This window comes from Neofelis nebulosa, chromosome 2 (assembly GCF_028018385.1).
Source record: "Neofelis nebulosa isolate mNeoNeb1 chromosome 2, mNeoNeb1.pri, whole genome shotgun sequence".
Classification (NCBI taxonomy): domain Eukaryota; kingdom Metazoa; phylum Chordata; class Mammalia; order Carnivora; family Felidae; genus Neofelis; species Neofelis nebulosa.
The window spans coordinates 159,955,889-159,968,577 of record NC_080783.1 but is presented as its reverse complement, the minus strand read 5'-3'; the positions used below and the strand labels follow the sequence as shown (position 1 = coordinate 159,968,577).

The 12,689-nt window shown below is 42.0% G+C and overlaps 1 protein-coding gene across 1 annotated transcript in view; it reads right to left on the bottom strand.

Moving 5' to 3' along the window:
• Positions 1-6,113: 6,113 nt before the first annotated feature.
• The window catches only part of ERICH3 (glutamate rich 3), a 105,981-nt gene continuing 99,405 nt past the window's right edge, over positions 6,114-12,689 (bottom strand). Inside the window, 2 exon segments of the mRNA XM_058716950.1 lie at positions 6,114-8,653; positions 9,324-11,728. Coding sequence (XP_058572933.1) covers positions 9,342-11,728 — 2,387 coding nt within the window. The 3' untranslated portion in view covers positions 6,114-8,653; positions 9,324-9,341.

Below are 12,689 nucleotides of genomic sequence, written 5' to 3'. Positions count from 1 at the left end.
TAAAGGAGTAAAAGAATAAAATGAGCAAAGTAGTAAAAGCAAAATGTGTTAAGCTATATTATACCTGTTAAGTTACAATTCTGAAATCACATTACAGTCTACCTTTTCAAATCAGGAGTTATTCAGACTTGAAGTCTGTGGTGTAAAACCTTGACTACATGGATTAATCACCTGTGGAGATTTTTTTAAATCCTGAAGACTGACTCTCACCCTCAGAGATTTAAAAAATTTCCTCAGGAGAATTCTTACGTGCAGCCAAAATTGAGAACCAGAGATTTAGATTTGAGTTGTTAAGCCAATCTGTACATGCTTAAATAGGTTTGTAGTTTGTTGAATTCTCCTGCAGAATTCTGTGCTAAGTAGACAGCCACTAACATTATGATTAGTTCAGTGGGGAGAGTTTGTTCATTCTCAGAGATTTTCTTTTCTTTAAGTTAATCCATGACAGGCGTGTGTGTGTGTGTGTGTGTGTACGTGCGCATGCACACACGCGCCTGTGTGCGTGTGTGCATAAAATAGCTAGCATGTGGGATTTCTGCTGTCTCTAGCTATAAACCTTTGCATTGTCAGTGGGGATTACAAACAGGCAATGATAACCTTGGAGACATCCATAATCCACACAACCAAAATGTTTCACCTACACTGCGTTTGAAAACTTGCATTTCAGTGTTTGCAAAGCAATGACTAGGTTAGCAGTCCTAAAAAACAAAATAAAAACAAGCCAAGTTTTAGAGAATGGATTTGATTAGAAATCAAGATTTTGCATCTCCAAAAAGAAAATCTGGCCGACGAGCAGCAGCATTGTGAAGTGAAATAGGCTCTGGACTAAAGATAGGCGTTCTAATCCCACTTTGTCCTTAACCAACACGTAGCCCAGTCCTCAGAACTTTTGGGCCACTGCTTTCTCAACCTGGTATCTGAAAAGGAAATGGTGGAATCTCTGATCTCTAGTGTCCCTGTTACCTCTAAAATTGTATGAAAATATCATTTTCAGTCAACAAATTTAGATGCTTCCTGCATCTTATCAATTTCAATTGAATTTGGGCTTAAATGTTCAGGACAACCTATAAAACATTATCTCAATCTGCATTTTATATCATTTAGCCATTCACTTACCAGATATTTATTGAATGTGTGCCATGTGCCAGACAGTGTTCTTGGCACAGGGAATTGAACGTGGGCCAGAACAGAGCATGCTTCTTCTCTCATGGAGCTGACACTCTATTGCAGAACAAGTCAGCCCATGTTACATGAAGTGTGATTGTCAGAACTCTCGGGTTCCTTTTTCCTTCTTCGCAGCACCTCATGTTTGCACCCTAACAGATGTACCAGAGAAGATGGCGAAGGAGAGGAAGGATGGAGCGAAAACATGGCTAAGATTTAACAACAGTCTTAAAGAGAAAGAAAGATTCTAATAAATCATCCGTTCCACCAAGGGATTAAAGGGCAATTTGTTCCTCATACCAGTCATTTCCAAACCTTTATGATTCGGGAGTATTTCTGACAACTAAAATTTCTGTGGCATATTGGGAAGTGAGGATTAGTCTACATAGTTTTAGAACTACTTACTTGATTGCTTTCTAGCGCAGGTTAGAAAAATACAGTGTTCAGGCCAAATCTAGCATTCTACCTTTCTTTTGTCAGTAAAGTTTTATTGGAACACAATCTCACTCACATAAGCATTGTCCATGGTTGCTTTTGCCCTAACATGGTAGGATTGAGAAGCTGTGACTATACATCCCACAAAACCTAAAATGTGTAACATCTGTTCCTTTATAGAAAGACTTTGCTGACCCCTGCTCTCCAACCCTGAGTCACTGTTTGAGTACAACTGTTGACTGCCTTGACTGTGTACTTGGACACACCCCAGAGGCACATTTCCTTCCCTAGAAACAGCTAGACATTGTGCTAGGATTCTTCTTCCCTGTAGCACCCCCAAGCTGCATGACCCACTCATTTATTTTTCTGACAATCACTTCAATAGTACGTAGCCAAAATAAACTTCATGCATTACTTGACCTTTTAGCAACTCACTTGAGAAAGCTGCCATGCCTTGCAGCTAGAGGAACAGCAGCCATGTGCTAGTCACCTGGTCCATTATACCAGTGCTCTTCAAATATGTTTGCTTACATAACCACTGAGAGAACTTTGGAAAGCTGTCAGGACCCCCTCGCACATTTTTTTCATTGACATCTACAAATTTTCCTATAAGTTTAAATAGTACTTACAGATGTCGTTTCTAGCATGTTATAAAATGGGATGTTTTAGGTAAAACTGTTATATCTCTTTCTTAAATGTGTCCAAAGAAATCAAAATGCTATCGCAGTTTCCTATGCATTTTATCCATGTATTGGATGTTGGGGGGGGGGGGTGCCAAGATACCCCATTCTCAGTCAATACATTCATTCCCTTGCTGGGGTGGGGTCTGCTGCTGGCTCATATCTGAGTCTCTCCACAGGAAGTTATTTTGACTGAAGGGAGCTACCACTCAAAGGTTATGCTCCCTCCTGAGGAAACAGCCAACATCAGTGACTGGCCTATAGTGGGGACTCAGAGACCCAGCTCCTTCTGCCTTTTTTTGCCATCAGAGCTCCAGAGCTCCCCACAGGATGGACTGCAGCCTTAGCGGCAATAGAAGTTTCTGGGGTGATGACATCACAGCCCATCTTCTCCTTCCACCCATTTCTGCTTCCCTCACTCTCCCATACTGTTATTCCCAAGAGCATGCCCCGGTAAACATTCTGCATGCAAGCTTTTGTTCTGGAGCATTTCCTGGGGAAACTGAACTAAGATATCCATTTTCAAAAGTATATGGCTAAGCTCTTCTTTAGCATTAGGAAATCTCACATTCTTTTTTTTCTTTTTTAAAAAATATTTATTTTTGAGAGACAGAGCATGAGCAGGGGAGGGGCAGAGAGAGAGAGGAGGGCACAGAATCCAAAGCAGGCTCCAGGCTCCGAGCTGTCAGCACAGATCCTGATGCAGGGCTCGAACCTACAAACAGGGAGATCATGACCTGAGCAAAAATCAGATGCTTAATTGACTGACCCACATAGGTGCCCCTCACATTATTTTTTTCTTAATTTCCATTCCACTTGGCCCACAGATTTTTATCCTACTGTGGTGTATTTTTATGTTTGAAAGTCTTTTTTTTTATTTTTTATTTATTTTTTTAATGTTTATTTTTGACAGAGAGAGAGAGACAGAGCATGAACAGGGGAGGGGCAGAGAGAGAGGGAGACACAGAATCCGAAGCAGGCCCCAGGCTCTGAGCTGTCAGCACAGAGCCCAACGCGGGGCTCGAACTCACAGACTGCGAGATCATGACCTGAGCTGAAGGACACTCAACCGACTGAGCCACCCAGGCACCCCATGAAAGTCTTTTTTGATTGTCCTGTCATACTTCTCTGTAACTAAATTATTGTATAATATTTAATTCAAATATTTCTTTTTTTATTTGAATTCCAGTATAATTAACATACAATGTTATATTAGTTCCAGGTGCAAAATATAGTGATTCAACAATTCCATAAATTAATCAGTGTTCATCATGATAAGTGTGCTCTTAATCCCCTTCATCTATTTCACCCATCCCCTCACCCACCTCCCTTCAGTTTGTTCTTCATAGTTCAGAATCTGCTTTTTTGTCTCTGTAAAAATTTTCTTTTTTTAAAAAAAATGTCTACTTATTTTTGAGAGAGAGGGAGAGAGAGAGAGAGCATGAGCCAGGGAGGGACAGAGAGAGAGGGAAAGAATCCCAAGTAGGCACTGCTCTGTCAACGCAGAGCCCCATGCCACGAACTTTGAGATCATGACCTGAGCTGAAATCAAGTCAGATTCTCAGCCACCTCGGCACTCCTAGAAAACTTTTCTTATGAATATAAGTTTCTATGTGTTAAATTTCTTCTGGGCTGAGCTATCATTGCAATAATGAGTAATATGCATTTGATCGAAACAACATGCGTGTATGATAAGGTTTTATAAACGTTACACATAAAAAGTAAAAGTAGAAATGCATCTCTCAAGATGGTGACTTCTAGAAGCATCTGGGTGGCTCAGTTGGTTAAGTATCTGAATTTGTTTCAGGTCATGATCTCGTGGTTCTTGAGTTCGAACCCTGCATCAGGCTCTGTGCTGCCAGCTCAAAGTCTGCTTCGGATTCTGTGTCTCCCTCTCTCACTGCCTCTCTCTCTCTCTCTCTCTGACTGTCTCTCAAAAATAAATAAACATTAAAAAAAAAGATGGTGACTTCTATTTTTAATTAGTTTGTGTATCTGTGAATGGATACTTTTACACTAAATGAGAGTGTTGACCATCAGTTCTATTGCATTTTCTGTTTTATTCGTATAGGTGAACAAATGTCGGATTTGTGCACATTGCACAAGAGATGGGAGTGGAAGCGGTTTGGTGTATTGTGCTGCAATATCTTCTCCGACCTCCTTCTGAGTGATTTGCCAAAAATCACAGACTGATCAAATACCAAAACTTATTTTAATGGCTTATCAGCTGATAACTCAATTAAGTCCTCAGTTGGTTTTCTTGAAAACAAAGAATTGAAAACCACTTGACTTTCAGAAGGATTCGTTAACCAGTCACTGAGGTCATTCCCATTCTCAATACCTACAACCATATTTCAAATTGTTCAGAGACCACACAGAAAGTTGGTAAATGAACGGAGACTTATGATGACACCTATGGTGAAGAGAGAACAGGAACCTGGCAAAGGGAGACCTTGAGTGCAGGCTAGTTTTTAAGTCCATTTTATGACAAAAGTGCATGTGGAGGCTGAACACTTGGAAAGTAGCCTTGCCTGTGAATCCCTTGAAACGCTTCATTTCCCTTCAGGGGACCCCCATGCCAGCTTGAAGATCTCTGTGTCACATTAGTAACAAGCTCCTGAACAAGTAAGAGATTTCTCCTATAATTATTTTCTTTAGCGTAACCTTTAGTTATAAGTAGATATTTAATAAAGACCAGGAAACATTTCACAAAGGAGGCAGAGAGCTGTTTCTTAAATAGATTTTGGCTCCAGAATCTCTGTCCCAGGAATCTTCCATGTACTCTCGTTTCCCTAATAAAACATGGGGGTATTGCATCATTGCAAAGTATTGTAAGGGTTGCACAGATTATTAAACAGTCTGAGACTTCTGGAAGGAATTTCAAAAAGAATGTGTATTTCTCAAATAATCCAGCATTTTATCTTACAGAATTTATATTTCCCTTTATAGATTTCCTGTCACAGGGCACAGTATTAAAAGAAAGGAAAACACCTAACAAAGTAAAAAGAAGGGTGAGTTTGAGAGTCACTTGAAAAAAATTCTAGTTGTATTTATTCCCTGTTCCCTTGTACCTCTTGTTCATGGCTGTGGTGACAGGGAGATTCTTTTAAAGGACATAATCAGGTGGTATAGAAGACTGGAAGGAAATATTGTCCAAGGTCAGAAGTGGCCTCTCCTGGGCTGTCCTTGATGCTGTTGGAATATTTCACTTATTAGATGAATCTTTAAGGCTTTCTTTTCTTTTCTCAAACAATCATTTTCCAGGGGCAATAATTGTGGCAAAATTATTGGTCTTAGAAATTTTAAGGAACTCAACTATACTTCAAACTTATAACAAAGAATTTATAAAGCCATAGAAAAGGCTTAATTAAAAAAATAAGTAGCCTATTCTGCCTACCTTTACTTTGGTTGTCTACTTTTCTCTCTTCAATTATTTAAATAATTTACCATATTCTTTGATTGGCTGTAAATATAATTCCATTCTTGCTGATACAGTATATATTAATGAGATTTGTTCTTTCCTCTTCTAAGCCACCTGAATACATCATTTAAAAGAAGTTTCCTGTCACTGTAGCCGGCTGTAAGAGATAAAAGAGAACAGGGGATAAATACAGTTGGAATTCTTTCAAAGTCACTCTCAAACTCACCCTTCCTTATTTTCTCTGTAAGTTTTTTCTCCCTCCTTCTACAAGTAAACGAAAACATGTATAAGTGTGCATATAGTATGTTAGTATCTATTAAAACATCTCTTCCTAGAAGATAGTGTGCGAGATGAAAAACATCAGTGTTTGGGGTCAGAAGACCTGAGACCGACCATGATTTTAGACAAGAACATGATTTTGAACTTTTATTTACTTATTTATGAAATGGTGATAAGTTTCCTAATATTATCTCATGTATATGAAAGACATGTTTGAATATAGACAGTCAATATAAACAGCTCAATAAACTAATTTTCTCTGCTTTATGGAGTCTAAACTTTGTAATGAAAGGACAAAGAAGATGATCAAAGTCTAATCTTGATAAAGAATCATTCACATGTCTCATCTGTAAACATATAGTTTGTTTATGCTTTTAATGATGAAACTAGGGGAAAAATCAGTTCAGTTTCACATACAGTTTTATCAACATAGTATTTGCAGAGAAAGAATTAATTCATTTAATCAAAATATCACAACACTGAATTTCACACTTAAACCCACATGCAGATTGTAGAATTATGTTGCAGAATGTTTTGACGGAATGTGTTAAATATAAAAATAATTCAATGCAATTTCCATTTAGCACATTGTACAAAACTCATTCTTCAATGGAATTAACAAGTTTACAATCTTTCCCATAAGGTGCTATGTATTCACAGTGCTCTGTGGCATTCAGGTTGAGATCAGGAAAAAATACTGTAGAGCTCCACAGTAATGCAGCTCAGTAATAAATGGAATTGGATATAATGTAGATGAAACCCACTCATAAAACTTAAGACAGACGATGGAGATCTATGGTATGCTATGGCTGATGTTCAAGCCTCAATGGGGGATGGGGCTGAAAGACCTCATAAACACATCATTGCAGCCATAATAAAATTGAGCTTAATATGAATCCATCACTTTTAGAGTGAGTGCCCTTTCCTAGAGAAAGGAAGAGAAATAGAGAGACAGAAAAAGAAAGAGAGAGACAAAGAGAGACAGTTCACAATGCTTCTGCAATCCATTTTCCAACTGAGACTAATCCTCGGTACAATCCATAGTCCACAACAGCAGTTTCCAGACTTTAGAGTACATCAGAATTACCTGGAGGGCTTGTTAAAACACCACTGAGAAGCCCCAGCCACAGAGTTTCCAATTTAATAGGTGTGAGATGAGGGCGGGAATTAGTATTTGGAACAGTACCAGGTGATGCTGATATCCTGATCAAGGGACCACATTTTGAGAACCACGGTCCATTATAGCTTTGATCATTCAACAGCTCCTTTATTAAAATGAAACATACCTAAAAAGATAATATGCCTGGCCCCTAGGGACACAGAGTGTAGGGCAGCCAGCATAGATTATATGATGATTAAGAGCAGCTCTTCTCAATTTTAGCTCCACAATAGAATCAACTGAATTTCAAAAACAAAAAAACCCAAAAAACAAAACAGCTGACATCGACACCCATCTAAAACTAATTAAATCCAAATCTCTGGGGGAGGGGGCCAGGGGTTGAATCATTCATGAAAGTACTCCACGCAAGTCTAATGTGTACTCCAGCTGGAGAATCACCGCTTTAGGAAATTTTGTTTCACCTCCTCATGTGAGCAAAGATGGCCAAACATATGTGCCCTTTAGGGTACTGCTATATGAACAAAGATGTCTTCAAGGAAATCGAAATCTCCAGTAGGCACGCTGATGCACAACTATTTCTAGTAATATCAAGGGGTAATTTAGAAAGTGATTCTGACTGTTGATTTACAATGCCCTGCAAGGTTAGTTCACAGGTTTGAAATAACAGAACGTGGGAAGGTGAGCAGCACATTAATTTAATCCGTTTCTTTTCCATCAAATGACATCAACCAAAGAATCTAGAGTTTAGAATGTTGGTGTATGTGCTCATGTGCACTGTTTACCTGCTATAATTATTGCTACTCATTTCAGTCAGCTAAATTATTTATTACTTTGATTTAAATTTGAATGGACCTATAAATAAGGCCCCCAGGGACAAAATGCCACAAGCATTTATGTCTACCTCAGAAAGCAGAAGTACAGAAACCCACACACACAAAAACAAAGGGCATTTTGAAATAAGATTGCCACTTTACCCTTCTGGTATAAATAGGATGAATGACTATTCCTAAATGTAAGTGAATATACATGCCATAGAATCCCTTCCTGGGAGGATTTACAGGGTTAGAGCAATCCTAGTACTGAGTGTTCAAGGAAGGACCTTTAGAGCTCATTCTCACAAATCAAGTCATTAATGCCCCAAGCCACGGACTTGAAATAAAACTCTGATGTTTGAAACTGGGACTAATATTCGATTAGAAATAAAAAGGAATTTAAACAGATGTGAGGACTGAGCCTTTCAGGTGCTCTTTGGTAAAAGTCAAACATGTGAGAACCATCAGTTTGGTTTGAACAGAGACACGTTAGCCATGTTGAATACGTAACAGCCTCACCGCCCTCCATTAGGAACCAGTGCCCCTAGAGAAGGTCCTACAGATCTACTCAGCTATTCTCAAGGTGTTCACCATGCTACTGACTAGCACTGCCAGATTGGGAACCAGCTCAGACAAGCACAATGATTTTTTTTTTTTAAGATAAAATCTAAAGTTCTAGTGAGACGATTGGGTGTATCTTTCCCCACTCTTTCAGTCTTCTGGAAGACATCTTTGAAATATCCTGAAAAATAACAAAAAGGATAGAACTATGAGTAAAATCACTCAGGGTAGTAGAAACAGGCACTTAAGGACATGAGGCATCAAAGAATTAGCAGGAATGCAGGAAATGCTAAAAAAATATTTTTGGCCTTTAGTTACAATCTTCAATATTTTACAAATGTTTTCATAATTTGTATATATTTTTAATATTGTCATATATTTTATAATTTATGCAATATTTATATTAAACTTCACGAAAGCTGCAGAAATGAAGGCAGAGAGCCCATTGCAAGGCAAATAATCACAGCCATCCTTTTAACCACTAAAAGGGAAATGAATTCGGGAATAGAGAGTGATTCTTTTTGTCTGTGGTACATCCCTGTGGCCCATTCTCTTGATTTCATCTCTGGAGCCCCGAAAAGGAGCCACGGATTTCACCACTGCAGAGAGCTGTGCCCGCAGAGTGTGACTCAGGGGCAAAAGGAGTAGAAATGGGTCGGGGGTGCATGTTGGCTCCACCTGGGCCTTACCCAGCCTCTGTCCTCCTGGGCTTAGGGTTAAGCAGCACAGAAGTGAAGCCGCCGTGTGCAGCTGCGTGCAAGGACTGATGAGGCTTTGAGCCCGCGGGGAGAGCAGAGGACCTCAGGTGGGGAATCTGTTTAGTCCTGCGAACAGAGCAGGCTTAAACTCACCTTCTGCCACAAAGTCTCTTAGGCCTTCATGTTGCTCAGGGAGACATCTGCGTTCTCACTTTCTCTCTCTCTCTGCACTGTAAACGCTTGCTTCTCTTGGGTTTCAGGGCAATCAGGCTTTGCAGGGAGTGTTTCCACCCCCTGTAGACTCTCTCTCCCAGGCTCTGACTCCCTCCCTGGGGACATTCTCAGGCTGAATTCCTTAGCTGCACCCAACTCCTGCTCCCTGGCACAGCCCTCCAGGCCTGCCTCGGCTCCCACCGACTCCGCTCCCTGCGTGGGATCAAGTCCCCCGCCCTCTGGATCCTGCCCTAGCTGTGGGGGCTTCCCTCCGGGATCCGAAGGGTCTCGTGGAGCCCCCACCCAGGTCCCTGTCACCATCTCCACGGCCGCCACCTCCCCCCTGCCCAGCGCTGTTTCCTCTACCACTTCCACCTTCTCTGCAGCTGCCATTTTCCCCGGTAAGTCATCCACTTCGTGCCAAGGCCCCTTGCCAGCATCATCTGACAAGGAGGAGGCTTTATTTGCCTCTGTTTTCCCCTCAGCCGTCTTCACATCTGCCAACACCTCCCTCTTCTCCTCGGTGGCCGTTCCTGCCGCTTCCCTTGGGTGGAGATCTTCATCAGCCACCGCCACTCCCCCTTGCAAACTCCCAGCCCCGTCTGTGTCCCCATTGGCCAACACTCCTGTCCCCAGGGGGCACTCTTCATTAGCCTCCTCTTCTGGGTCCCCACCCATAGCTTCTTCACTCAGCTTTTCTGCCTTCATGCAGTCTTCCTCAGAAACACCTTGGGTCATCACTGTGACCCCGGCTCCTTGCTGCCCCTGCACGGGCCCTTCCTTATCCCCGCCTTCCAATCCTGCCAGGCTATCTTGATCTTTGGCTGCACACTCCTGGGCCTCACTTGTAGCTGCGGTCATCTCCTGGGGCACCTGCCCCTTTCCCGCTGGCTCAGTTTCAGGAGCTCCTAACACCCCCTCCCCTTCAGGGCCTGGCCCCTGGTTCTGCCCTGAGGGAGCCCCGTCCTCCTGGGGGAGCAGCTCTGCTCTGTCTTTGGGCTCTGGGTCCTGGGCTTCCCTCAGTCTTTCCCCTCCTTCCTCTCTCCTCAGAGCTGTTGTGTCTTCCAGTGACTTTTCGTCTGCGGGTGCCGCTTCAAACATGGTCACCTCTGTCTCTCTCAGTGAATCTCCTCCTTGCGGCCCTGTGTCTCCAAGTGATTCAGATGCCCCCATGGGTGCCTCACCCTCAGCATCACACTCCATTTCAACTGGGGGGACTTGTGTCTCTTCCTCAGGTGTCACTTCCTTCGCGGTTCCCCGCTCTTCCCCTTTAAAGTTTTGCTCTTCTTCTAAAATGTCTTCACCCTGATGTGCATTTGCCCTCCTCACCTCTCCGCTCTCAGATTCAGTTTCCTCCAGAGGTTCTTCTGGCCTCTCAATTTTCCTCTTCTCTCTCGCTACACCTAATTCCTTGGGTAACATTTCTTTCCTGTCATCTTCTTTATTAGATTCTGGCTCAGTCTCAACCTCCTCCCTTTCATCATCTTCCTGACAAAGCTCTTCCAGGCTGTCCTCCAAAACTCCCATCCGGGGAGCCTCAGCCTTCTCAGAAGTTGAGGAGCTCAAGGGTGTCTGCCTTCCCATAACTACCTTCCTTTCTTTGGCTGGTTCTTCTCCCCCAAGCACTGCCTCTTCTGAACCATCCTCTCTCTCAGATGCAGCATCTTCCATGGCTCCCAGGTCCTCTACCTCTGTAGATGCTTCCTCTTCACTGTTCATCACATCAGGCTTTTCAGGCCCTGCCTCACTCACAGCCTCCCCTCTCTCAGCCTCTCTCATTTCCGCTGTCACTGCCTCCCTTGGGGCTGTTGCCTCCTGCACACACTCTAAGTTCACAGCCGCTGCCTGGCTTGCAAACACTGTCTTCTCTGAGCACTGCTCCTCTTCAGCAGCCACCTTCTCTGTCTCTAGCACTGTAGGCAGCAAGGCCCCCCCTTCAGGAGCCTCATCCTGACCTTCATGCAGACCTCCAGAGGCTCTGGCTGCTTCTTTCCCCCTGGGGCTTACCTCCTCTTTACCCAGCCTCTTATCCCCTTCTGCTTCTGCCTCAGCCCCACGAGTTACGCCCTGAGGGATCCCTCTTTCCTCTGTAAACTCTTCTACTAAGACTGGCTGCTCTGCTGTTGGCTTCCACTCCCCCAAGGGAACCTCATTAACCCCAGCTGTTCCCCACCGTGCTGCATCCCCTTTCCCTTCTATTGTGTCCACATCCCTGTCCTGGGCAAGTTCAGCTTCCTCCACTGCCTCTTTCTTCTCCAGTGTGTCCACTTCCGAAACAACTTGATTGGATTCCTTGTTTGAGTTGAGTGGTACCCTTTCCTCTAACACAAAATTCCTATTCAGTGCTGCAAAATAAGGTTAGAAAGCAAGGTTGCTTTAATCAAAGTGCACAGGGAAGAGAGATTGTGTATAATCATACATGAGATATATATATATATAATATCAAGGAGCCACTGATATATATAAAACATTTCCTCGATTCTAGGATGCCATCGACTACATCATGCACCATGGTTAAATAATGGCTCTTCATGATGAAAAGAAGTGCTATCAATTTAATGGACACATTGATGTTAAAGGAAAATTGAATATCAGAAATATTAAAAACAAACAAAACACCCATATCTTACAGTAATCTCTCTCTCTCATGCACACACATACCCCTGCACAAACACACACCTCCTACTTTCATTTGAAATATTAGGACTTGCAGAAAAATACACAATAAGAAAAATAGTATTTCACTTCTTAGAAATCATTGTTCCCTATAGCATCATAATATGCCTGTCCTCAGCCTGTGTTTCTTGTACTCGTGTGGGCATTCAGCAACACAATCACAAAAATACAGTGTGAGCTGATTATTATCCCACACATTACTCCCACATTTTAAAGCTACTATATCTAGATTTAGTCATCAAATAACTTTATAGCTCAAGGTAAGACTTTTTACTAAGGACACCAATTTGTATTATAGGTCAGGATACCTCCCATCTAAGTTCAGAAACTGATTTGCCTTTGGCAAAACAGGATCACAGAACAAGACAGGACTTTGTAGTCTGGGACAAATTTCAACATAAATAACCTTCTTGAAGTTATTTCATAAGTTCTCATCCATAATTCCCTGGCAAATCTGGGTGTACTAGCCATCATACTTCAATAAATGTAAGTTCAGTATGTTTCTTAAAAGCTTCAAATACATTTCTTACTATTTAACAAATACATGCATTTCTGTTGAAATGACCCATGCAAAATAAATATAAAGGTATGCCGTGCCAAATACCCAAAGCATTTAAATTTTCCATCTGT